The sequence below is a fragment of the Lactuca sativa genome, chromosome 8 (assembly GCF_002870075.4).
Source record: "Lactuca sativa cultivar Salinas chromosome 8, Lsat_Salinas_v11, whole genome shotgun sequence".
Classification (NCBI taxonomy): Eukaryota; Viridiplantae; Streptophyta; class Magnoliopsida; order Asterales; family Asteraceae; genus Lactuca; species Lactuca sativa.
The window spans coordinates 63,778,648-63,804,859 of NC_056630.2; the positions used below are offsets into that span (position 1 = coordinate 63,778,648).

Consider the following 26,212-nt stretch of genomic DNA (forward strand, 5'->3'; position numbering starts at 1 on the left):
CATTTAATTCAGTACCTTTGGGTAGCAAAGGCATACTTTCGGTTATTCACATACATTACTAGTAACTATAATAGGTATAGTTAGGAGATACTATTTATTATTCCTAGTACAATTGTTAAATGCATGTCTTGATATGTATAGTTATATAAATAATGTTTGAAGGACTTAGAACTGCTAACTCGACTTATTTCCTTTTCCCTGTTTGGATGTGTACTTAAGGTATCGGTTAGTTGTCCGTAGGTTGTCTAAATCTTAGTTATATATTATGTATACAAATGTAGATATAAAGGTTCTAATCAGTCAGTTTAATACCTTTGGGTAGCAAAGGTATACGTTCATATATTTCTAGTAAGCTATTATAGGTATAGTTTTGTGTATGTATATGATTACGTAACATAAATGTGGATTTCGACCTAGCGATTCGTTGTAGAAGTCACCTTTAGTTTCCCATAATCTATTCTAAGGAGAACTTTTAGTATGGGGACTATCAATCACATTATTACTTACTTACAGCAGGTCTCATGAGAAGACTACTTACTTACAACGCGTCTCGTGAGAAGACTACTTACTTACTTACAGCAGGTCTCGTGAGAAGACTATTTACTTACTTACAGCGGGTCTCGTGAGAAGACTATTTACTTACTTTTATTCGGGTCTTGGTAGAAGACTACTTTTTATACTTGTAGGAAATATGAGATTTTCTAGGGTTTTCATACTTATACAAACTTTTCATCAAAACAATTGCAAGTCTTTTATTACAAGTTTTACTTACAAATAATGACATTAAATACTGATGAATTCACCAGCTTTATGCTGATACTCGCTTTCAAAATAACTTGTATTCTCGGGTCACCAATAGACACATACGATGACCAAGTTTTGTGAAGACGGAGCTGTCAATACTCGTCTTTTATTTTGAATATTCATTATATTGTTTTATTCTATGAAAGAACACACTTGTATTTAAAATTATACTATTAATGCAATGGATGATGTTGTTGCTTGTTTACTACTTTGCATTTTTGTGATACTTTACATGACATCCTCCGATCCAGAATGTTTCTGTCGTTCTCGGTTTTGGGGTGTGACAGATTGGTATCAGAGCATTGTTTATAGTGAATTGAGTATATCAACCCATAAAAGATATACAGACTATAAATACAATGGGATTAAAATACTCTGACAAAGAGTTTATACCTTTAAGTACTAAAGTATTTTACTAAAAGTATACATATCTATGTACCTACATACTTACTATAGAACAGTATCATACTAAAACATAACAAAAGTATTTAATTGTTGGGCACAACAGTCAAAACTGGGCAGTTATGTAATCATATCTGAAATGATTATAGCCTGATCAACTATATTTATTTGAGATATGGTGAACGTGTGTTCAGGGATGATAGTGGTGTTGCGACAAACCTAAAACTTACCAAATACTAGGTCCAAAGGAGTCTTTAGAACAAAACATAAAGTAAAATACTATCTGAGTATTTTGAGATACTATCCAATAGCAATACTAAAAGTGTACGGTAACAAGAAACCTAAGAACCAAACCCCAGACAGAGATACTATAGGAGTATCTTCAATAACTGTAAATAATTATATGAGAGTTAAAAGACCCTTACTGATTAGTCTATAATGGCGAAGTGTATACATCCTAGAGTTATATATAATAAAGATCTCATAGACTTAGAATGAGTGGTTTCACTTCACTTCCATTTCTTTGTTTGGATGTGGATTTGGAGTAGTATCACATATTCGAATGACTATTAGATCCAAGATATATATAATTTGTATACCCTATGTGATTATAGAAAGATTCAATAAGGATCTCAAGTTAAAAATTAGTAGTAGAAATAGATTTAGTATTCTCATAGATTCTCTAGACATTCCCATTCTCGCACAGAAAACTTGACTAGAGACACCCCCTCACTTAAATAGTCAACAGAGTGAACTTCAAGAAGGGATCAGACAAAGAGTACGAAGCTAGAGGGATGCCAGAGGACACCAAAGGGACATAAGTGTAAATCAGATTGCTTTCGTCAGGAATAGGACAAAGAACAGAGGATACCACCCGCGAGTCATGCGAGGTGGCAGAAAACCATACGCGTCCCATTAATAATTAAGAGCCCAATACGACCTAGTGAGTTGTTGAATACACTACTCACCTTCTATGGTAGGCTTAAAGTCTTTATAATTATATCTTGAATATCAATGTCATTGACAGTTGGATTGGTTCCCGACAATCCTTGTCCAAATACTTTCATTTTTCTATCATTAGAACCCTATACCATTCATACTATCTCTTTTTGTTGAACTATGGCAATTTAGTTCATAGGACACATTCATTTTCTGTACTATTGGATTCTTATCATTTTCTGATTATTTTCAACATATAGTTGGAAGATGCCTCCCAGAGAAATCCAAGACGTAACAATGGTGCTGAAGCACTGATACCACCCCCACCACCACCTCCTCAGTTTAATGCTGCTATGTTCCAAGCAGCAGTCACGGCGACTGTAGCGGCTACCATGACGCAGATCAATACTTCTAGCGCTACTTGTTCAGGAATTGGGTCATTTCCTTCGAACCATGGCGAGAGTCAAGGGTACTCACGAGAGTGCACCTATAAAGATTTTATGAACGCCAAACCCCTGAATTTTAATGGAACTGGAGGGGTTATGATATTAAGACAATGGATAGAAAAGACAGAAGCAGTCTTTGAGATCTGCGCCTGCCTAGAGAACAACAAGGTCAAGTTTGCTACTTGTACCTTTTTAGAAAAAGCTTTAACATGGTGGAATGGCCATGTTAAGGCACTGACTCTAAAAGTGGCAAATTCGATAAGCTGGGAGACCTTAAAAATAATGCTGATGAGGGAGTACTGTCCACGAGTGGAAATTCAAAAACTCGAGCAGGAACTCTGGAGTCTGGAAATGGTTAGTTCTGATATATCAACCTATACTAACAGATTATGCGACCTGACAATTCTTTGCCCAGATATGGTTTCTCCTGAGAGCAAGAAAATAGTAAGATATATTTGGGGACTGTCGCCTCAAAGTCAGTCAAGCGTGTTAGCATCAAGGCCTGATACTTTTGATAGTGCCAAATAACTAGCACAATCTATTATTGACCACGGAAACTATCAGAACTCAATAATTGTTGTACAAGATCAACAAAAGGGAAACAACAATAGGAAGCAAGGTTGGAACAAGAGGAAAGACGAGTCCTCACAAGAATCCTCAAGGAAACAACAGTTACTTACTGTCAATGCTGCTACCGAATCTACAATAGTCTCTGCTAACCCATTACCAGCAAAGCCTTATGTTGGTAATCTCCCAAAATCCAACAAATGCAACTATCACCATCATGGACCTAGTCGGGAAATGCAGTGCTTAAACAGCAACAAAAAAGGACACACCATCCGTTACTGCAAGACTCCAGCAAGGCCGATCAACCAAGTACCCAACGTTGGTGTCAACCAGGCTTGCTACGGTTGTGACAAGGTGGGTCACTACAAAAGAAACTGCCTGGGAACTGCGAATGCTGGCTCAAACGGAAGGATGCTAATGATCACCGCTACTGGAGAGACTACTCTGGACTCACGTTAAAAATCTATTTCGTTTAGTGGCGTATATGTTAGACTCCTAAACTTTTAAAAACTAGTGCAACTAGAGTCTTATCTTTTGCGAGATCCCATCAGTGTTAGGGACTCTCGTGCTGCCTGTACTGGCTTTTTGCAATATACTTTATTCACAACTGTAATAGCATAGCTGAAACTAAAGTATTGAAAACTCTTTCATAGATTGCACCATATTGTTTTGTAACACCTTTTGATCCAGTCTAATGCCTATAATTTCGAGTAGTTCGACGTCGTTATTTGACTTGGGTCAATTCAATCCTCACGATACCAGTTTCGTGCGTAAATCTCTTTCTCCGCAAACGTCTTTCTCTACAAACATCTTTCTAGCAAAGCCGTCGTTCCAGAACTCTGAGGTGCTCATACGCAGAGTAGCTTATGATTTGTAGCCTTCCCGAAGAAACCTCAGCAAACCTCCCCGGAGTACCACTTGTACAATACGTCAAGTTCAAACCAAAGACCCTTACGGTTGATCAATCGCTGAAGAATGTATACACAAGTGTGGTATATAATCAAGGTTCTACAGGTTTAGAATTCATGATTCCACTTTTACTTCTTTTCCTTGTTTGGATGTGAGCTTAAAGAAGAATCATTTATTCGACTACCTTTTCAATCTTAATTATATACAAATTGTATACCTGAGACTATGATTGATGAACCATGTATGAGTTCTAAATATGAATTTCAGGACGGAGACTGTCTCCAAACAACGAGAGATTGTGCTACCATACAAATAAATTAGAAGCCAAACTTAGAACTTCCCATCGATCCGGACAGGATATGCATATGGAACTAAAGTACCTATTCTTTTCATGATTCAGAAGTATTCACTTTCGAATCTGAATTTCGGGATGAAGTTCCTTCTAACGGGGGGATGATGTGACAACTCGAAATTTCTATCTTATAACAATCCTTGCATTCAATCAAAGTCAATCTTTCAATTGCTAAATTTAGCAGTTTTGGAGTCAATTTGAGTGTTCTAAAGCCTAGTAATACAAGAGATAACTGGAGAGAGGGTACTATAGGTTAATGTGTGCAACATTAAGGTTCCAAAACTCCAAAAAAAGGGAGCTTACGACCCAAATGGTATTGGGACCGTAAACCCCAAAGACTATATAAGTGGCACTTAGCCATTTTTGTCATTATTCACCATTTTCAAGCCTTAAACTCAAAAATCCTCTCAAGTATCATCACTAGATCTTCAAACTTCGTAAGTTTTCCTTCCTTGATTAGTTGATTTACTTCATTATCTAGTGTTTGTGAATGATTTCATCCATGAAATCTCTTCATTTGATAGATAATCAAGCATTCTTCAAAACACCAAGAACACACACTAGTGTTCTTGGACCGTAAACACCCAATCAAGCTTCTTTCTTGTAAGTGCACTTGCCCTAGCTTCTTGTGTGCTTAATATAAACTTGTTTACACTTGAAAATCACCAAGAAACATAAGATCAAAGGAGTTTACGGCCAAGGGATGTTCTTGGGTTGTAAACCCTTCTAAATAGGGTTAAATGGACCCTAGTCCCTTCCTAAGCCTTGGATGCTAGCCTTGATCCTTCCTAGAAGTGTTTAAGACCTTAAACAACAATCAAAACATGTCCCCATAAGAGTTTACGACCATAAACACATAAGGATATGGTCCTTAGGCCGTAAACTCTACAAAGTAGTGATATTGTGCCTCTAATGCTTTCCCAAGGCTTGGACTTGATCATTGGATGCTCAATCATGACTTATAAGACCTCAAAACACCAAATGGAACTTAGTAACATGAGTTTACATCCATAAGCTCATGGGGAAATGACCTTGGGCCGTAAACTCCATAAGGAGTGGTTCTTGGGCCATAAACTCCAATGCCATGCCATACAACCCTTAGATGCAACCCTTTGGTACCTATAGCACTTGAATCAAAATATTTCCACGTCCTAGGGTGTCTTAACTTGGTTAATTAGTTGTTAAATGACTAATTATATACATATGTGTTTCATTATATGTTAACTAGGACCATTGTGTGTGTTCAAGTCTCCACTTGACACCTAGCACCTTGTCCAACACTTCCGTACGATCCACTCACAACAGGTGAGTTCATACCCCTTAATTAACCTTTTAAATGTTTTTAAATGTTTATACATGCTTTTATGGGGGGAATACAAGTTGAACCATGCTAGTTCGTATATCAATCACTTGTGATTAATAACTAGCATACAAATGGATTTACTACACGTTTAGTTGTTTACTCAGTATACTACTTCCAAATGACTTTCCCAAAATGTTTTTCCATTATAAAACTCTTTATCAAACTGTCTTACATACTGTATGTTTCCTTTCAAACTCTATTACAATTGTGTTACAAACAATGGTTTCCTTATACTTTAAAATGTTTTTATCAAACAAACTGCTTTCAAATCATTTTATAAACTGACATCAAGTCATAAATTCTTATTTATTAAACTTTTCAATGGTTTTACCAAAACTTATTTTATCCTATTGTATTGTCAATTGCATTTCTTGATATGTATAGTTATATAAATAATGTTTGAAGGACTTAGAACTGCTAACTCGCCTTATTTCCTTTTCCTCGTTTGGATGTAGCCTTAAGGTATCGGTTATTTGTCTGAATGTCGTCTAAATATTAGTTATACATTATGTATACATATATAGACATAAAAGTTCTATCAGTTAATTCAGTACCTTTGGGTAGCAAAGGCATACTTTCGGTTATTCACATACATTACTAGTAACTATGATAGGTATAGTTAGGAGATAATATTTACTATTCCTAGTACAATTGTTAAATGCATGTCTTGATATGTATAGTTATATAAATAATGTTTGAAGGACTTAGAACTGCTAACTCTCCTTATTTCCTTTTCCCTGTTTGGATGTGTACTTAAGGTATCGGTTAGTTGTCCGTAGGTTGTCTAAATCTTAGTTATATATTATGTATACAAATGTAGATATAAAGGTTCTAATCAGTCAGTTTAATACCTTTGGGTAGCAAAGGTATACGTTCATATATTTCTAGTAAGCTATTATAGGTATAGTTTTGTGTATGTATATGATTACGTAACATAAATGTGGATTTCGACCTAGCGATTCGTTGTGGAAGTCACCTTTAGTTTCCCATAATCTATTCTAAGGAGAACTTTTAGTATGGGGACTATCAATCACATTATTACTTACTTACAACTGGTCTTGTGAGAAGACTACTTACTTATAGTGGGTCTCGTGAGAAGACTACTTACTTACAGCGGGTCTCATGAGAAGACTACTTACTTACTTACAACGGGTCTCGTGAGAAGACTACATACTTATTTACAGCGGGTCTCGTGAGAAGATTATTTACTTACTTTTATTCGGGTCTTGGAAGAAGACTACTTTTTATACTAGTAGGAAATATGGGATTTTCTAGGATTTTCATACTTATACAAAATTTTCCTCAAAACAATTGCAAGTCTTTTATTACAAGTTTTACTTACAAATAATGACATTAAATACTTATGAATTCACCAGCTTTATGCTGATACTCGCTTTCAAAATAACTTGTATTCTCAGGTCACCAATAGACAGGTACGATGACCAGGTTTTGTGAAGACAGAGCAGTCAAGACTCGTCTTTTATTTTGAATATTCATTATATTGTTTTATTCTATGAAATAACACACTTGTATTTAAAATTATACTATTAATGCAATGGATGATGTTGTTGCTTGTTTACTACTTTGCATTGTTGTAATACTTTACATGATGTCCTCCGCCCCATTTCCAGTTTGGGATAATGATTCTAGCCCATTATCCAAAAAAGTTTGGGATAATGATTCTAGCCCATTTCCAGCAACAAAACTCGGAAAACTGCCCAGCACGTACCTACTCGTCGAGTGAATGATCCTACTCAACGAGTAGGATGAATTTTGTCTTGGACTCGTCGAGTTCTTTCCTTGCATTTGGCGAGTCCATTTGAACAATGAACAATTTTCGATTTTTCAAGCAGTTTGCATCAAATATACATAAAACAATCCTAGGCTCTGATACAAGTGATGGGTTTTGAGCATTCTAACACTCCTGTGGTGTACATGCAACCTTATAAACCTTGAATCTATGTTTTCTCTAATATACATGCATATTTTATTTTTCAAGGTTTACTTCCTAACTAGCATGGCATGGGGAATATCTAATATAAAAACTAGTAGAAGTACATACCTTTCTTGTTGCTTGGATTCCTTGAAGACTTTGTGAGCGTAGCACCCCAAATATTGTGCCTCAAATGCTTCACACAACACTAAGAGACTTGGAATAACTTGAGAGAACACACATGCACTCAAAAATCAGTTATGCCCTCTTAGAACTCACTAGTAGTCCGATGTTTCTAGCTATAGGGATCCTTTTATAGTGTTGTCACGATTACGGTTTTCGCATGAATACCCTTAATTGTCATGACTCTTCATTTCTAATGATCCATGGGTTTGTAACTCCCATGAACTATCCATGGAGCTCCAAATGGTTATAACCCAACTCCGTAAACCATGGATCATAAATCCACCATAAATGATTAGATGATTGTCATAATCAACCCTATATATTTAATTAGTCTCATTTTGATCACCAAATTAATTCTAAATTAATACTTGATCAACACTAATTAAATAATATTATTATTAATATATTAGAACTTATAATATATTAATAATCATAAGTGTCCTTTCTCTCATTTAGTCTATCCAAGTATTGCAATGCCATGAAACCTAAATCGACCATGCCGGGTCGGGTCAAGTACATACCAAATATAGTTATGGACTTAGAAACTATATCCAATAGGTATAGGGCTTTAGAATCTTAGCAGTGGTATGTTGGTTCGACAATTAAGGGTAGCATTGCCTTGTTAAGCATTAGAAGGTTTATCTCCTGATTTGTCTCACGTTGCTCATTATATTCATGGAATTGTTATCATTAGGATGAGCCTTCTCTCGAAGGAATATCTAATCCCTTTAGTCAAGTGAAAGATTTTCCATAGCAACGTATGAGTTTTGATTATGTTTTCTAGTGGGAACCTCAGGTAATTGAAAGTTGAGTAGTCAGTTTGATGGATAAGTGGAATGGAATTTGCATTGGTTCAGTGCAGGCGGTCTGTCTAGGAGTCAAACCAAATCGCGACTCCGAATTTCAAGTTGAGTGGATGTGGCTATTCAGCATTGGATTGTTTTAGGCTGGGAAATGATTTGTTCATTTTTGGGTTTGGAGATTCCTGCTAGGATTGGGCTCGATTGCCTTTGGGAATGGTGTTATATCTCGGGGTTGTGGTTGTGTTGCTCAAGCCATCTGGTGCATGGGATGGTAAGGAATGATTTTAAGGACGGAATCTAATTTAAGTGGGGGAGATTTGTAACACTGTGTCCCGAATTGTTTCCTAATTGGGTGTGGGTGATGTAACTTAGATGATCTCGGTGTTCGGTTTGTCTTTTGGAGCCAAAGGGTACCTTGGTAAAGTGTCAACTCAGGCTTTTATGGAAATTGGATTTTTTTTGGGAAATCTTAAAGAAAGTATGAGTTGATAGAAGTGTAGAACATTTTATTACCTCTTCGTGGATATAAGGATCGTCGGAATCAGGATTATAACGAAAGAGTTATGGCCTTCGGAAGGTTGCAAGGTTTAAGGAAAAACCCTTGTATGTGGGGTGTACATAGGGAGTACGCAGGGCGTACTGATGTGAAGGTAGCTACACTGGGTATACCTCGGTGTATGATGGGCGTACGAAGGTGATGGATCACAATCTTCAGAGGAGTACGCTAAGCATACTAGGAGTACGCGAGGCATTCTCCAGATTCATGCAAACCCTATTTTTGGGCTTTTGACCCTATTTAACCTCATTTTCTCTTCACCAAACCTTAATATCTTCAGCCTCCATCCATTTTTAACCCTAGAATCAAACCCTAAGTGCAATTTGGTGATTTTGAGCTTGGTATGTGTTGATGGGTATTTTGTGAAGAAGAAGAAGAAGAAGAAGAAGACGATTTGGAGGTGTGGCTTGAGCTTCTAAATCTAGGAGTATCTTTCCATTTGCAAGCTTCCTAAGGTAAAAAGCTTTGACCTTGATGATCTTTTTGGTTGGATCTACTCTATGGAGTACTTTGGCATTTGTGACTCCCTTGATGTAAAGGTGAGCTTTTGATCTACTTCAGAAGTAGTGGATGTTAGATCTAAGCTCCACTAAGGTCCCTTATTCATAAAAATGGAAACTTTATGGAAGATTTTGATCCTTGCATGTATTAAGCTCTTATTAAGTTCCTTTTTAAGTGTTGAGTCCCATTAAGTCGTGTTCGTGATCAAAGTTGGAAACTTTATTGGTTAAGACCTTAGCTAAGGACCAGATCTGTGTTTTGGACATCTTGTCTTAACCGATTAAGAGAAAAATGTGGATTTTTGGATTCCTGTCTAGTACATTAGGCGTACGAGGAGGTACGCTCACCGTAATGCGAGGAACATGCATCATGAAGCCGTACATCGCACATCGTGGTCGACTATGTGGAGCGTACGTCTTGAGTACGTTGGTCATACTCCCCAGAGGATCAATTTGGGCTTTTGAGGTTTGGACCATTGTTGGGTTTTCCTTGTTTGGGCCTTGATAGGCCATTACACTTCTTTTTGGGGTATGTGGATGGTATCTTTTGTCCTCCTTGGTATGGTAGGCCCATAAAGGGTTTTGGAGCCCAATTTGGAAAATTGGGCCATAGTTAGGCCTAGAATGATTATGTTGGAAATTGAGCCTTTGGACATTTGTACTTGGGCCTTAGGCCAAGTATATGGAAGGGTAAAAAGGTATTTTACCCTAGTTTGGACTCGTATAGTGAGTCAAAATCAAATTATTTTTTGGATGGTTATTTTTTGATTGATAGCGCAGGGATTTTAATGGGCCAGCTGCTAGAGATTCTTTCTAGGAGATTTTTCAGTGTGAGGTGAGTCTTCTCACCATATCCATGGGTGGAAGGCACCAATTTTGGCCCGTTACTTGTTATGTGGATGTTAGTTGTCTTTGTGATACTTGCATTGAAGACCCTGGGGGTAGCCCGTGGCATTTGGATGTCAGAGCATGGGGGTAGTCCATGGCACTTGGATGTTAGACCATGGGGGTAGCCCATGATACTTGGATGTCAAACCATGGGGGTATCCCATGGCATTTCAAGGAAAGACCATGGGGGTAGCCCATGTCACTTGGATGATAGTCCATGGGGGTAGCCCATGGAAAATGTATGTATTGGTATGTAGTATTTTGGGGAACTCACTAAGCATTGTACTTACGATTTTCAATTTATGTTTTACGTACTTCTGTTTTCAAAAGCAAGAGCTCGGGATGACTGCAGAGCACACACCACCTTGTTCCGCATTCTCTTAACTTACTCTGATATGATGTGATGTTTGACACATTTGTTTTATCTGGATTCTTATAATGATGTTTGTGGTTAATATTGATTTTATTAAATTAAAATGAAATTTTTGGGTCTTATTTTTGGGACGTTACATGAGTCTTACTCAATTTGGCATTACTCTAAATAAGTAGCTCTATTTTCTTGGAATTCTCCACACAAAAACATTTTAGTACTTTATCCAAGTGTATACTTTAACTAAGACCAATAAGTCTTTTTTTTTCTATCCCTTAAGATGCTTATCCCAAGAATATAGGCTGCCTCTCCTAGATCCTTCATAGCAAAAACACTTTCCAAGCCAAGACTTTCCTTTTTGCAAAGTTGGAATATTGATTCCTATAAAGAGTATGTCATCAACAACATACAATAGTAGAAAGGCTACTATACTCTCACTAGCCATGACATACATATAAGACTCATCTTCACTCCAAGAGAAACTAAATTCTTTCACTTTCTCATGGAAGCAAAGATTCCAGCTACGGGATGCTTGTTTCAATCCATAAATAGATTTCTCAAGCTTACACACTCTATTAGGAAACTTTGCATCCACAAAAACCTCGGGCTGACTCATATAAACATCTTTAGCCAAACTCTCTTTAAGGAAAGTGATTTTGACATCCATCTGCAATAGTTTATAGTCATGAAAGGTAGCTATGGTAAGCATTATCCTAATAGACTTTATTTTGGCCACTGGTGAGATGGTCTCATCATGGTCAATCCCTGGGGTTTGAGTAAAGCCCTTTTCAACCATTTGTGCCTTGAAAGTGTGTACCTTTCCATCTATGTAGGTCTTCTTCTTGAAGATCCATTCGGAACCAACTATCTTTCGACCAAGTTCTTGAGCAACAAAAATCTAATCTTGGTTATCATACATGGACTTGATCTTGCTATCCATTGCCTCTTTCCACTTGGCGGCTTCAGGTACTGCCATTGTTTCCTCTTAGTTAGTTGGCTCATCCAAATTTATCAGTGTACAATCATTGACAAATATGTCACCCTCTGTAGTTATATGGAAACCATAGAACTCAGGTGGCATGCTAACTCTGCTAGATCGACGAAGAGGTAATGATTTGTCAATAGGTTAAACAAGAGTGTCATCCTCTGGTTAAGCACTAGTATCTTCTAAGTTTCCTTCATTGGTTGACTCTTGAATATCTTCAAGGTCAATGGTACTCCTATTATCCTCTATGAGTTCTCTCTCGTGAAAGACTCCTCTTCGTGCTACAAAGACCATGTTCTCATTAGTTCTATAGAACAAATATCCAAAAGATTTCTGTAGGTATCCAGTGAAAATACATCTCTTACTCCTAGGATCTAGCTTGTCATGAGTCTTTCGTATGACAAAAGCTTCACAACCACAAACATTGATATGTGCTAACGAGGGAATTTACCTGTCCACATCTCGTGAGTGTTTTGTTAACCTTCTTGGTAGGGAAAAGATTGAGGATATGGGCAGTTGTCTCTAAGGCATAACTCCGGAAAAAAAGGGAAGATAAGCTCAAATCATCATGGAACGAACTATGTATAACAAGGTCCGATTATGCTTCTCAGTCACACCATTAAGTTATGGTGTCATAGGAGGAGTCAATTGTGAAATAATTTCACATTCCTTGAGATAGTCGTGGAATTCAATATTAAGATACTCTTCGTCTCTATTAGATCGGATCATCTTTATCTTCTTGGCTAATTGATTCTCGACTTCTTGTTTAAACTCTTTGAACTTTTCAAAAGTTTCTGATTTATGCTTTATTAAGTAGATATAAACATATCTGCTATAATCATTTGTAAATTTCACATAAAATTGATTAGCATCCTTTGTGATGGATCTAAAGGGCCCACACATATTTGTATGTATGAGACCTAACAAACTCTGACCTCTTTCATAAGATCCAATGAAAGGTGATTTTTTCATCTTCCCCAAAAGACAAGATTCACATTCAGCATATGGCCTTAAGTCAAATGATTCCATCACTCCATCCTTTTGGATTTGGGTGATGCGTTTCTTGTTAATGTGTCGAAGATAACAATTCCACGAGCATGCCTTGTCTAAACCATTAGACGAATCAATATGAAATACACTATTACCTAAGCTATCAACACAAATCACAGTTTCATAGAAACCATTACAAGGTAAAGCTTCAAACATAAAAATTTCATTTTTATAAACCAAAATCGATCAATTCATGTCATTAAACGAATAACAAAAACATTTTCTTAAACGTGCATGAAATGAAATAACGTTTCACATCATTTCTGACAAATAACAACAATTAACTAAATCTAATCTAACATCACTACTAAGCATAAGACTATAAGTTTCAATCTTGGTAACAGGAGTAGATAGCCTATTGCCCGTGATTAGATTCATCCTTCCATGTTTTACCTCTTCATTTTCTCTTAGTCCCTGTAAATCAGAACAAATGTGAAACCACATCATGTATCAAGGAGCCAAGAATGAGTAGGTTACAATTTATTAGTTTGAATAGTGTAAATACATGCCGGAGATGGCTTCACTTTTCCATCCTTGATGTCCTGCAAGTACTTGGGGAAGCTTCATTTCCAATGGCCCTTATCATTACAATAGAAGAAAATGACCTCTTTTGGATCACTAATAGAAGGAATATCAGAACTAGGCTTTGCTTTTGGCCCATTGCTAGACGACCCAAAATGGGCCTTGCCTTTCCAGTTCTGCCTAGGAGCACCTTTCCTTAGTTTTTCCTAATAGCAAGGATAAAAGCATTAGTAGAGGTAGGAGTTTGATTCTTCTTCAGGCCTGACTCAGCCATTCGCAACAGGTTGTGGAGTTGGGCCAATGTGGTTTCTATGTTGTCCAAATGATAAGCCAAAATGAAGTGATCATAAAAAGGTGGCAAAGAGTTAAGGGACATGTCTATGGCTAACTCCTTGTAGAAATTCACATTTAGCCTTTCAAGGTGCTCCACGTATCTTTACATTCTTTGCACATGGTTGTAGACAGACTCTCCTTACTTCAATTTGCAAGCCATTAGAGCTATAATGACCTCATAATTTTCTTGACGAGCTCTCTTGTGAAATTTTTCCATAAGATCCATGTTCATCTCGTATAGCCAGTAGTCCTTATAGAACTTTTTCAACTCAGGAATCATGGTGGCAACCATGATGCAAGCAACCTTAGTCGCATTGTAATAGTGTTTTTATAGGATGCTTTTTATTTAGGAATAGCAGTGGCCCTATAGATCTCAACGAGTTGTTTCTCAAGGACCTACTCTTTGCCATTGTATCAAAGAGCCATCTTGAGGTTTCACATCTAATCATTGTAATTTGTGTCATCCAATGTCACCTTGGACATGGTCGTGAGGAGTGAAAAGTTGTGGGAAGAGTTTTGAGAAGAAGAAGCATCACTATGAGTAGACATCTATAGAGAAAAAGAAGTTTTAGTTAGATGATATAAATCCTTAATATTTTAACCCATAATTAATATTTAAGGCTAGGATCCAATATAACAATTCACAACTAAGAAGAGGAATGTCGTAATCTTATTGCGAATTTATGAAATGTAGGTAAAAGCACTTCACCAATTTCGAACTATGAAATTCCTAGATTTTTTAAGATTCATTGAATCTTATCAATGGCATATTTAATCTCAAATGTGTATAACTAATGAAATTTCTATTTGTGACTGAGATGTCGAGGATCACAAACGAGATGTGAATAACTATACAAATATGCTTGGTACTCTCAATGTCATTTATCATCTACAATTAATGTGTCGGTTAATGACACGTTCTCCATAACAATGATAATTTTCGAGATGCCCATTATTACTCTTTATAATCATTATTAGTATGTCGGTTAACCCTACACGCTCCACTAACTATACAAAGCATAATGTGCAATTTTATAGATTAGGATACTTTTCATATTTTTCTAAAGTAACTTCGAGTGGGATTTTTAAAAAATAGTTTAGTTACTTTATATCATTATACTTATTAATGAGATTTGTCCTATCAAATTCGTTCGGCTAACGACCCTCCACCATACAAGAAAGCGGTGGGTAAGAGTGGATACCTAATGACGGTCATTTTATTGGTCGTTTCCTTAAACTCCCCTTATAGTATGACTTCGTGAATGAGACGTACTAGCGATTTGACTGACTTGTCTTATATATAGTATATTAATCTTTTAATTATATATAGTATAAGGTGTATTTTAAAACTTTTCTAAAATACTAGGTTTAAAGTGAAAATTTTGAAATTAATATAATTTAAAAATAAACCAATTTTGATTTTATCTTTATCTTTTATATAAACAATTAATTAAACCATTATGGATTAAATAACTATTTACAATTAACCAATTAATAAAATAATTCAAATTTAATCATAATCTTAAGCTTCTTAATTTTCGAAAATATGCTAAAGTTTTTAAATCATTAATTGTTCATATTTTAAGGCTTTTAAAATAACAAATAAGGAAATAAGCTAAACCCTAAAACGGATTCCTCAATTTTCGAAATGGCTAAGGAGGCTAGGGTTTCTAAAACCCTTTAAAAAATTAAAAATATAAGGGTGGATGCTAGGGTTTCAAGAACCCTGGTAAATTTCAAAAATTGCGTCCTTAGGGTTTAGTTTTTATAAACCATAATTTTTATCTATTCAACTTTGTGCAACATCAATGAGAACAATGGCTCTGATACCACTGATGAGTTTTATAGGTTACAAAAATCTTATCTTGGAGGAAAAACTTAAACCCCAAGTTCACATGCAACCTAAAGGATCTATGTTCTCACTATGGTTTGCAACAAACAATTGCATATCAAGAACCCTAAAAGTACATTTCTATTTTTGAAATTAAGAAAGGGATATTAGAAATTACATACTTTTAGTTAATTATAGAAAATAAAATAATATTCCTTCTTGATTAGTCTTTAGAAAGCAAGCATCAGAAGTCTCGTGCCTTTAATGACTCACACCCAAACCCTAGAAATTGGAAGAAAAAGAGGTAAGAGGAAGAGAAGGAAGAATTTTGGCTCTAAGCTCTTAGATGAGTGGTGAAATCTGAAATCTAAACCCATAGGGGTTTATATAGGTGTTAGGAAGGTTGTATGTATAGCTTCCTACCTAAGGCATTCTAAGCTTCCTTAGAGCCCAATAATACCTCTACAACCGTCCCTATCTTAGCAAGTTCTAGAATTAGTCAATGTTCAACTTTTGAACATTTTCACCTTTAGTCCTACTATTTTTAATTAATCCAATTAATTCCAATTAATTTCTAATTAACTTTTAATTAAACAATATTATTTCTAATTAATATATTATTCTCATAACATATTAATAAATTATTTATTTTGGTTTCTAACTATTTTATTAATCATATAATAAATTAATAAATCAGTCTCTCTCCAAAAAACATTTCATTCATTACTAGGTTTGACGGAAACCCAAAAGGATTTTGCTAATAATTCAAGATTATACTAATTTATTTATTTACTTACACACCTAATCCAAAAAAATTCACCTTGAGCAAAATGTGGAAGACCATCTTCAGATGATTGCGGAAAAACATTTCCCAAAGAACGAAAAAGATCAACATTGTCTTGATTTGACATCTAATATTGCGAAAAGAGAGAATTCAAATTAGTTGATTTTAATCCTTAATTATTAACCCAAAATTTAAATTAAGGTTAGGATCCATATTTTCGATTCGAACTTTGAAGATGGATGCTATAATCAAATTCGAATCTATTTTAGGTGGTTAAGGGTTTTACCAATTTTAATTTTTTAAAACTCCTACATCTTTTGAGATTCATTGAATCTTATCAACGACATGTTTAATCTTAGATTATGCTCTCACCTTTTGTTACTGGGATGCCGAGGATCACAAATGAGATGTGAATAACCATACAAATCCGCTTGACAACCTTGAGGTCATTTATCATCTCAAATTGATATGCCAATAAACCACACACGCTCCATCAACAACGATAATTTTCGATTTAACCATCACTCAACATTATAGTCCTAAATTAGTGTGCCGGTTAACTACGTACGGTCCACTAACGACATATATAGAATGATGTGTGTTTTCATGGATTAGCATAAACTTCACATTTTTCCTAAAGTATCTAGAGTGAAATTTTAAAGTGGGTTCTAATACTTTATAGTATCTTAATTTTAATGAGGTTATGTCCTATTAAATCCATTCGACTAACGACCCCCCCCCCCCCCACTATATAAGGGAGCGGTGAGTGAGAGTGGACACTCAATAATGGTAATTTAATAGGTCGTTTCCTTATAACCCCCCCCCCCCCTTAGAGTATGGCTTCGTGAATGAGACCTACTATTGATTTGGCTGACTTATCTTATACATATAATATATTAAACTTTTACTCATATATAGTATAGGGTGTATTTTAAAACTTTTCAAAATGCTAGGGTATAAAATTAATTTTCAAATTAAACTTTTAATAATTAATTCATTTTAAACAATTAATGATTTATCAATTATCCATTAAGTTAAATTATTAAGGATTTAAATAATTATCACCAATTAAACAATTAATAAAATAATTCAAATTTAAATCATTAGGGATTAAATAATTATCTTCAACTAAACAATTAATAAAATAATTCAAATTTAATCCTAATCCAATAATCCTTCTAATTATTTAAAGTAAAGGGATTAGGGTTACTAGGTTTTAGTTATCCAAATTTTAAGGCATTTAAAATTATAATTAAGGTAACTAGAAACCCTAAGGGAACCTAGCATTTTCAACAATAGGGGTGGAGGCTAGGGTTTTAAGAACCCTAGCCTTTTGCGAAAATTTAAGACTATTAGGGTTTAATTTCCATAAATTCTAATTTTGATTAATTCACTATTATGCACAATCAATTAGAAAACTAAGGTTCCGATACCACTGATGGTGTTTCTAGGTTATAAAAAAATCATGTGTCGAAAAAACACTTAAACCCTTAAGTTCATATATAACCTAGAAAGGATTTATGTTTTCTCTATTGATAGCAATAACCTATGAACATCAAGAAATCCTAGAGAAAGGCTATGAAAAATAAAATTGACATAAAGATTAGGGTTACATACCTTTTGGTTATCATAAAAAATAATCAAATCAAATCCTCTTGAACTTCCTTGGAAAGCAAACACCAAAATGCTGATGTCTCCAATGGCTCACATCCAAAACTAGAAACCCTAGAATAAGGAGGAAAGAGGAGACGTGAATGGAATTTTGTTCCTATACCTTTAGGTAATATGGTGAATGAAAATTACAAGCCAAAAGGTCCTATTTATAGTTTAGATAACTTGCAAGTAAAGCAAGATTTGAATTGATTAAATAATAAATTTAATCATAATTCAAATCCTTTCATTTTATGCAACCAGGAGGCTTCCAGAAACCCTCCAAAACTATCCATACCATGAAGGGTTCTAGAATTTCTTCTTTTGTTCAACTATTGAACAATTACAATTCACTCCTTGCACCTTTAATTAATTCTAATTAATCCCAAATTAATTCTGATTAATAATTAATCATTTCCAATTGATTTCATATTAACTTATTAATCATATAAATTAACAAATCAATTATTTAACATTGATCTCATATTAATCTATTAACCACATAATTAAAAAACCAAATCTCTATTTCTAAATAATATATTAATCACATACTTTATTAACAAATCATTTTTCCATAATTTCCAATTAGTTTATTAATCATATAATAATCTAATAAATTATACTTCTTTCTCCTAATATCATCTCAAACTATTTCTGGTATTGAAGGCAACCCAAAAAGGATTTTGCTTCTAATTACAAAAATATCCAATTTAGTTATTGGCTTAGGCACCTTAATCCAACAGTTAGCCTACAAGACATATTGTTAGTCCATTAGGACTGCTGATAGTCCCTAGGGTTGTTGATAACCCGTTGTTTTTTATTTATGTTGTGTTGTATGTGATATTTAAGGGAACACACTAAGCTTTGTGCTTATAGTTGTGGATTGAATGTTTTTAAGGTACTTATCAGATTACAAAGGCAGGAGTGTACACACACATCAACAGTTTTATGATTCGAGATTCTACATTATCTTCCTTATAACTCTGATTTTTGAATTATGGTTTATGAACAAGTGATTTGACTTGAATACAACTTTAATAAAAATGGTTGTTTAATCTATATTAAAAATGCAAAATTTAGTCTGGAATTTGGAACGTTACACAAAAAAACATCAATACTCACAGGGCACAACGAAAATAATTACTCGTGAACAGGTATCGAGCCTTGATCGGTAGGGTCGATGATTGTTTTATTAATATGGCTTGTAAAGAGCAAAATATAACCAAAAAAGTTTATCGAACTGCCTTTATGTCAGAATTCATATGTGCACAAGTTTGTGAGGTTTTTCATGGGTTGTTATTATTTAAATAAGTTTAAAAATCTATGATTATCTATATCTATATATCTAATATAATAGATGCCAAAATACCTTAACATCAAGCATCTTAAACTCCAATGACCATTCAATTGTTTTTTTAATAATGATTGTAATCATAAATAATAAATATTATGATAAAGTTTGATATTATATCATGACTTATGGTAGTTTATTACAACTTTCAATTTATCATCTAAGTATTATATATCAAAAGATTTTTTATAATCATATTAAATACTCCATATTATTAAAATGTTTTAGCTATCAACTAATTAACTATTATAACTTGAGAGTTTTTATAACTTGTGGTATATTATTTGGTTGATTTAGTGTATATTTATAATTCATGAATGTATATTAGTTGTTAGGATTCTAAGAATAACATTCGGAAAAAAAGAGTAAGAAGAAAATAAAGTTCTACGTTATGGAATAAAACATGAGCAATAATATTATTGTTTGATAGACATTTTCATCAAATAGATTATAATTATATACTTTGTTCTATTTCTTTCTTCATGTTAAACTTATTTTGTTTTTTTTTTTCAAATTGCTTTTTATTATTAGAGTTTATGCTTTTGTTTGTCGTTTTAATATTATTTCATAATTCTTGTATTTTTAATTGAAACTTATCGTTTGTTTAGGGATGAGCATACGATCCATGGGACCGGACCGGACCGGAAAAAAACCGGGACCGGACCCGGACCGAACCGGGTTATCATATTAATGGGCCGGTTTTCGGGTTTGGTTTTTATCAATAATCGGGTTTCGGGTTTGGACCGGACCGTACCCGAATTAAAGGATTTAACCCGGACCGGACCGGAAAACCAAAAATTATTTTCTTTTTTTTATCGACAAACAGTAAGCGAGAATTACTAAAATCAAAAAAATGTTGTCTGATTAAATTGATTCGGCCTCTCCTATGGATCACATTATAGTGTCAATTTTTTTTTTTCGACCTCTTCTCTTGATCGTATTATGGTGTCGATTTTTTTTTCTCGAAAACCAAAAGTTATTTCCTACTACATTTTTTTTAATAAAAATAGTGCAGTTTTTTTTAAATAGTATTTTTTAATAAAAATAATGTTGTTAAGTGTGATTTTTTTTTTATAAAAATAGTGCAGTTTTTTACATAAAAATAGTGATGTTAAGTGTAAATTTTTTATATATAAATAGTATAGGTTTTTTTTAATAAAATAGTGTGACTTTTTACTAACATTTTTATTTGTTTGCATACACCTCATTTGCACGTATTCTAATTAGAGTCTTGCATCGTACTATTGTATTCATCATCTTTTATGTATTTTTTTAGTTGAATTGTGCAAACAACAAAGATACGAATGATGGATGTTACGTAATAAGATTATAATTTGAAATACTATGCTAGAGAGTGACATGACAAACAAAACCTGAAACCGTAAATAACAAACATACGAAACCTAGTTTGGTACAGGATTGGACCGAAACCGTAAACAATACTACTAAAGTCTAATTCGGTCCAAAACCCGAAACCCGGTTTAGTACTCAAAACCGGACCGGACCAAACCCGGACCCGCTACACCCAAAAACGGTCTGGTTTTCGGGTAAGGCAATTCATGATTTTTGGTCTTCGGGTTTTCGGTCTTTGGACCGGTTCGGTCCGGATTCGGCCCGTTGCTCATCCCTACGTTTGTTGTTGTTATTTTTGTTATTAATATTTATTCTTTTGTTTATCATTTTAACATTGTTTCTTAACTTTTTTTTATTTTCACTTGAAACTTATCTTTGTTGTTGACAAATATCCAAAATAATCAAAATATTTGTTAGGAAGTTAAGGATGACATCAATAACATATAAACAATAATTAATGTTAATAAGAAACAAGTTCATGAAATGATTTTTTTTAACTCTTAATTAATAACAGTGATATAAATATTTCTAATACAATATATGTATAAATAATATAATTATATTATTTTAATCATCACTATATCTTTTTTATAATTTTAACAGTATAATTGTATTCACGTGCAACGCGTGAATTTTCTCCTTTTAATATTAGGAAGGAAAGCTTGTAAAATGGTATTACTATTTTGTGAATAACTCTTTTTTAAAGTCATCAATAATTCTTATTTCAAATATTACTAATCTTTTGACCAACTATTGGTGCAAGCAAGTACAAAATAGTTCGTTAGAAGTACTTTTTTCTCAATTATTCGCTCCTTTTTTAGATGATTATGGTGCCTATTTACCAAAACCAACACTTTTATGTTATTAATGTATTTTTATAGCAAAATTTGTCCTGGTTTTTATTAATAAAAAGCGTAATTTCCCATTTTTATTAATGCTATCAAGGGATTTTTTATTATTCATTGTGATATTAATTTCGACGGGTATGAATTGTTTTTTGAATAGTTGATAGGTCCACGAAATTCTCACCTTTTGCAGTATTTCCTTATATGAATCTATAGAAAAGTATACTACTATTTGTACTCACATGAGTATTCGCGATTATATGCAACTCAAGGCTTTACTTGTCAAACTTGTAACGGTCTAATCAAAATCTAGATTCCAAGATTGTTGATTACTCAAATATGTAGTTATATAAGTTGAGTTTTGAATTACAATAGAAAACATAATAAAAATAATATAATAATTTGACGACTAATTTGAAATGTTTAAGAAGTTGTAGGTGTTGCTTATTTTGAAGAGATCAAACGGCTTTAATCTACAGATCTGATCTATAGAAGAAAAAAAAAAGTTGACTAAATGTTTGCAGTTAAAAAAAAAATTAAACAAAAAAAAAACATATTATTTTCTTGAGTTAAATTGTGGATGGAACGAAATGACATTCCCATACTATTATATGGATAGTTCATTTGTTTTGTCAAACAACGTAAATAAGTCTTCTTTGTTTACGTTAGATTATTTGACACTTAAGAGATACATTCTAGTATTATTGCTTGCTTATTCAATTTTTCTGTTAAATCTCCATTGTTATGTATTAAAGTTTAAATTACAATACAGTTTAAAAAAATAAATCAGTTAATTTAGAAACAAAGCTACAAAAGGTAATGATGGGCATGCAAAAAGGAGAGAAATTGGATCGTTGATTGAAGATAAGAAAGGAAATTTGGCATCACCAAGTCGTCCAAATTGATGGCGGGGCCGATCATATAACGACACTTTTGAGGTCATCTTTTTCGAATACATGTGCTCCCGGTCAATATTTATATTTAAGTTAGGTCATTTTATAAACTTTATGGTTTCAGGATTTGTGTAAGTTAGTTTACTTTTATGTTCTCTTTTAATTACGTATTCTATTAAAAGATTCTATGGAATTGAGAGGCTAATGAAAATTAAACAACTACAGTATTTTATACTTGTGTCACAATAAAAATGTATATATATTCATTATAGTTATAAAATGTTTCATTATTAGCTAACTAGTTCACCGAATCAAATGTGTTTCATCTAATATCTATATACAATGATCGATAATTTATTTACATGTATTAAATATTACTACTTCTATATTTAGTTTCGCTTACATTACCAATTAATTTTTAGTGAAAATCTAAGAACAAGAAGAAATGTGTTATTGAAATAGGCTCAAGGACGGTTATATGGGGTTCCCGGTGTGGCACCGGCAACCCCTAACCTTTCTGGCCGCAATGAATTTTTTTTTATTTTTCAGTTTTTTCTATTTATTTTTTATGTACCGGCAACACCTATTCATCCCGGCAATACTTACCATATATTCCAGCGTCCGTCTCTGAAAAGACTACTCCTAAACAAACCAAGTCTTCCTAAGGAATAGCTACTCCTAAAGACTATAACATATTCAAATAGGCTACCCCTAATGCGAAGACCAATTCAAACTGAGATAATATGTAACATTCCCTCCTTTAACCTAAAACGTCTACTTTAAGCTTAAATTGGCGACTGCGGTTACTCCAAGCATTTCACAAAATTTCTCAAAATGTTCTAGCTCTAATGGCTTTGTTAACACATCTACAAATTGATTATCAGTGTTGCGTTAACTTACTTCAACTTCGCCATTATTTGACCAAGTCTTTTAGAAAGTGGAATCGTACATCAATATGTTTGCTTTTGGCGTGCATCACTGAGTTCTTTGACAACTAAAGTGTGGAGCTATTATAAAAAATAATCAATGTTTCTGTATTTTCTTCGACACCCTGCTTTTTTCAATACTTTTATGATCTAAATATGTTGGCATGCATATAATGTTGTTGCCATACATTCTACCTTTGTGGTCGAAAGAGTAACCGCCGATTTTTCTTTGAGCTCCAAGATACAACACCAATCCCCAAAATATAAACAAACTTGAATGTACTTTTGCCTCTTCTATAGAAGATTTCAGGATCATATGATCCTTTTAGGCACTGTAGTATTCAAGCAAGTGATTGTCTAGCCAATGTACTTAACAACAACTAGACTCCACCTTACATATGGAATTAATTGGATAAGCAGATTGTAGGTCCCACGACAACACATTGAACTGCATCATTATCCTTAAAGAGGTTCATGCTTAATACCATAGGTTCTACACAACATTATTATTTTCAATTCCAAACCTTGATAACACTTCGTGGGCATACCTTTTCTAGCTAATGAATATTCCTTATATAACATGCTTTACTTCTATCCGAAGAAAGTATTTCATTTTGCCCAAGTCGGATGTTATTATGTAGCATTTCGGATGCCTAATAGCCTGTCAAATATGTCCTTGTCTGATGCACAGTCTTGAAGGCATGCTCCAAAAGGTAGAAAAATGCTAGTTTAGAGAACAATACCGAGGGACGGATCTCGATATTATTCTTCGATGCATAAATTAGATGACGATTAGGAGCATAGTAAAATTGCTTGGGTTGAGAAAGTTCTAACCTTACCGACTTGCATTGATGTTCTTATATAATGATTGGATGGTCTAGGTGATGCGAGTGTCCTTAGGTTGCAAGGGCCACTACTAGAAAAACTGACTTTAATGACATGCAATGTGTGTCATAAAAGGGACAAATGACATGCAAATGCGTGTCAAAGAAGCCCCTGTCATAAACGAAGACGACACACATTTGTGTGTCGTAACCTTAGGACGTGCATATATGACATGCATTTACGACACGCAGTACGTATCATTAAAGCCCTTGTCATAAAAGAAAGATGACACACATTTTTGCGTGTTGTAATTTTAAATGTTTTAATATATATATATATATATATATATATATATATATATATATATATATATTATATTTATTAATTATCCAATTAATTAACACATTTAAACTCTCATAATACAAAATAAAATACCATACACAAAAAAGATAATTCATTGCACAAAATATAGTATGTCAGATACAAATAATCATTTCAATAATTAAAAGTAATAAATTTCTAATATTGAATAATATTTATTATAGTAAAACAAAACACAACATTAAAATAAACTTGTGGGTAAGTTCTCCTTTGATAGTCTCCATGACAACTTTAAGCCTTGCAACTTCACTACTTGATGATGCATCCATCTCAATCAGTGTCGACTCTTTTTCTACAAGTTTCCTACACTTGGGGACATGAAATGACTCGTATAGTAAAATAGTAAAAAAAAAAAAAACAAAGTTCAAGTCAAATCAATTAAGGTATGTTCTTATTTATTGCATTTTAACTACAAAAATGCCTAAATGCATGGAATAGCAACTTACTTAAACTTATTTGTGGTAAATAAAGCTTAAATGAAAGAAATAGAAAAGTACATTGTTATTTCATGCAATTGGGGGTAAAATCTGATAACAAAATGAGTTCGTTGATTAAGGTGCTTGGTACCTGTAAGATGAGGTAAATCAGTAAAAAAAATATACTTTTTAACAAATATGTTCCATAAGAATTGACTTACAACTTTTTTGTAGGTTTCCCAGAATCCTTGAGGTATTTCATTGAACGTTATAGATTTAGACATACTAAAAGTATGGGTATTCTCATGATCTATAGTCATTGACAACATTACAGTACCAATTAGTTAGACAAATAATCAACCACCCTTGTCCATATGATCTAAGTTTAAAAAAGAATAGTTAACATCAAAAAAATGAAATTGGACCTAGTTGGCTAGAACAAACAGATGCAACAAGTGAAGAATAAAGTCTTTGTTAAAGTGTAAATTTTTGTAAAACTTGATTAACCATTTGGTCAACTTATCATATCTATAAAATATATGAGTTGCATTACAGCTAGAGAATGTATTTAGCTCTTCCAACCTTTTTGTCTTCATTACATATATAATTTTTTTTTGCAAAGCAACTACAACTCCTCATGATAAAGATGAAGCCCAAGAACAAAATGAGCACAATCTTGGCGAAATGCCATGGATTCTACTTCCTGCATGGGATCCCCATACCCTACATCATTTACTGATGAAGCTTCAGTCGACTCTCAAAATATTTGCTAAAACATCATCACACAAACTATATTATTAGGGCAAATTTGTAAAATCGTTTAGAATTAATGTGGAAAGCTGAATTAGTGTATTAAGACCTTCTTTCCACAGTAACTTAAAATACATATTGGTTATGCAACTATGTTTAAACTATTCATCATATTATGCAACAACATTTCACCTTTTAACATGTTTCAACTAGTTAAACAAGTCACAAGTAAAATATTGCATTTGTTGATCATAAAAGGAAACACGGTTGCATATTTTGTAGAAAAAAAATACTTTGTT

General features: G+C 33.6%; 1 protein-coding gene across 1 annotated transcript; it reads left to right on the forward strand.

Moving 5' to 3' along the window:
- The first annotated feature begins 2,537 nt into the window (after nt 1-2,537).
- On the forward strand, nt 2,538-3,119 carry LOC128127712 (uncharacterized). Its single transcript, XM_052766390.1, has one exon. The coding sequence runs from the start codon at nt 2,538-2,540 to the stop codon at nt 3,117-3,119; it is 582 nt and encodes a 193-aa protein (XP_052622350.1).
- Nucleotides 3,120-26,212: the final 23,093 nt, after the last annotated feature.

Excerpts from the sequence above, each read along its gene's own strand:
- LOC128127712 (XM_052766390.1), top strand. The coding sequence starts at position 2,538 with ATGACGCAGATCAATACTTCTAGCGCTACTTGTTCAGGAATTGGGTCA.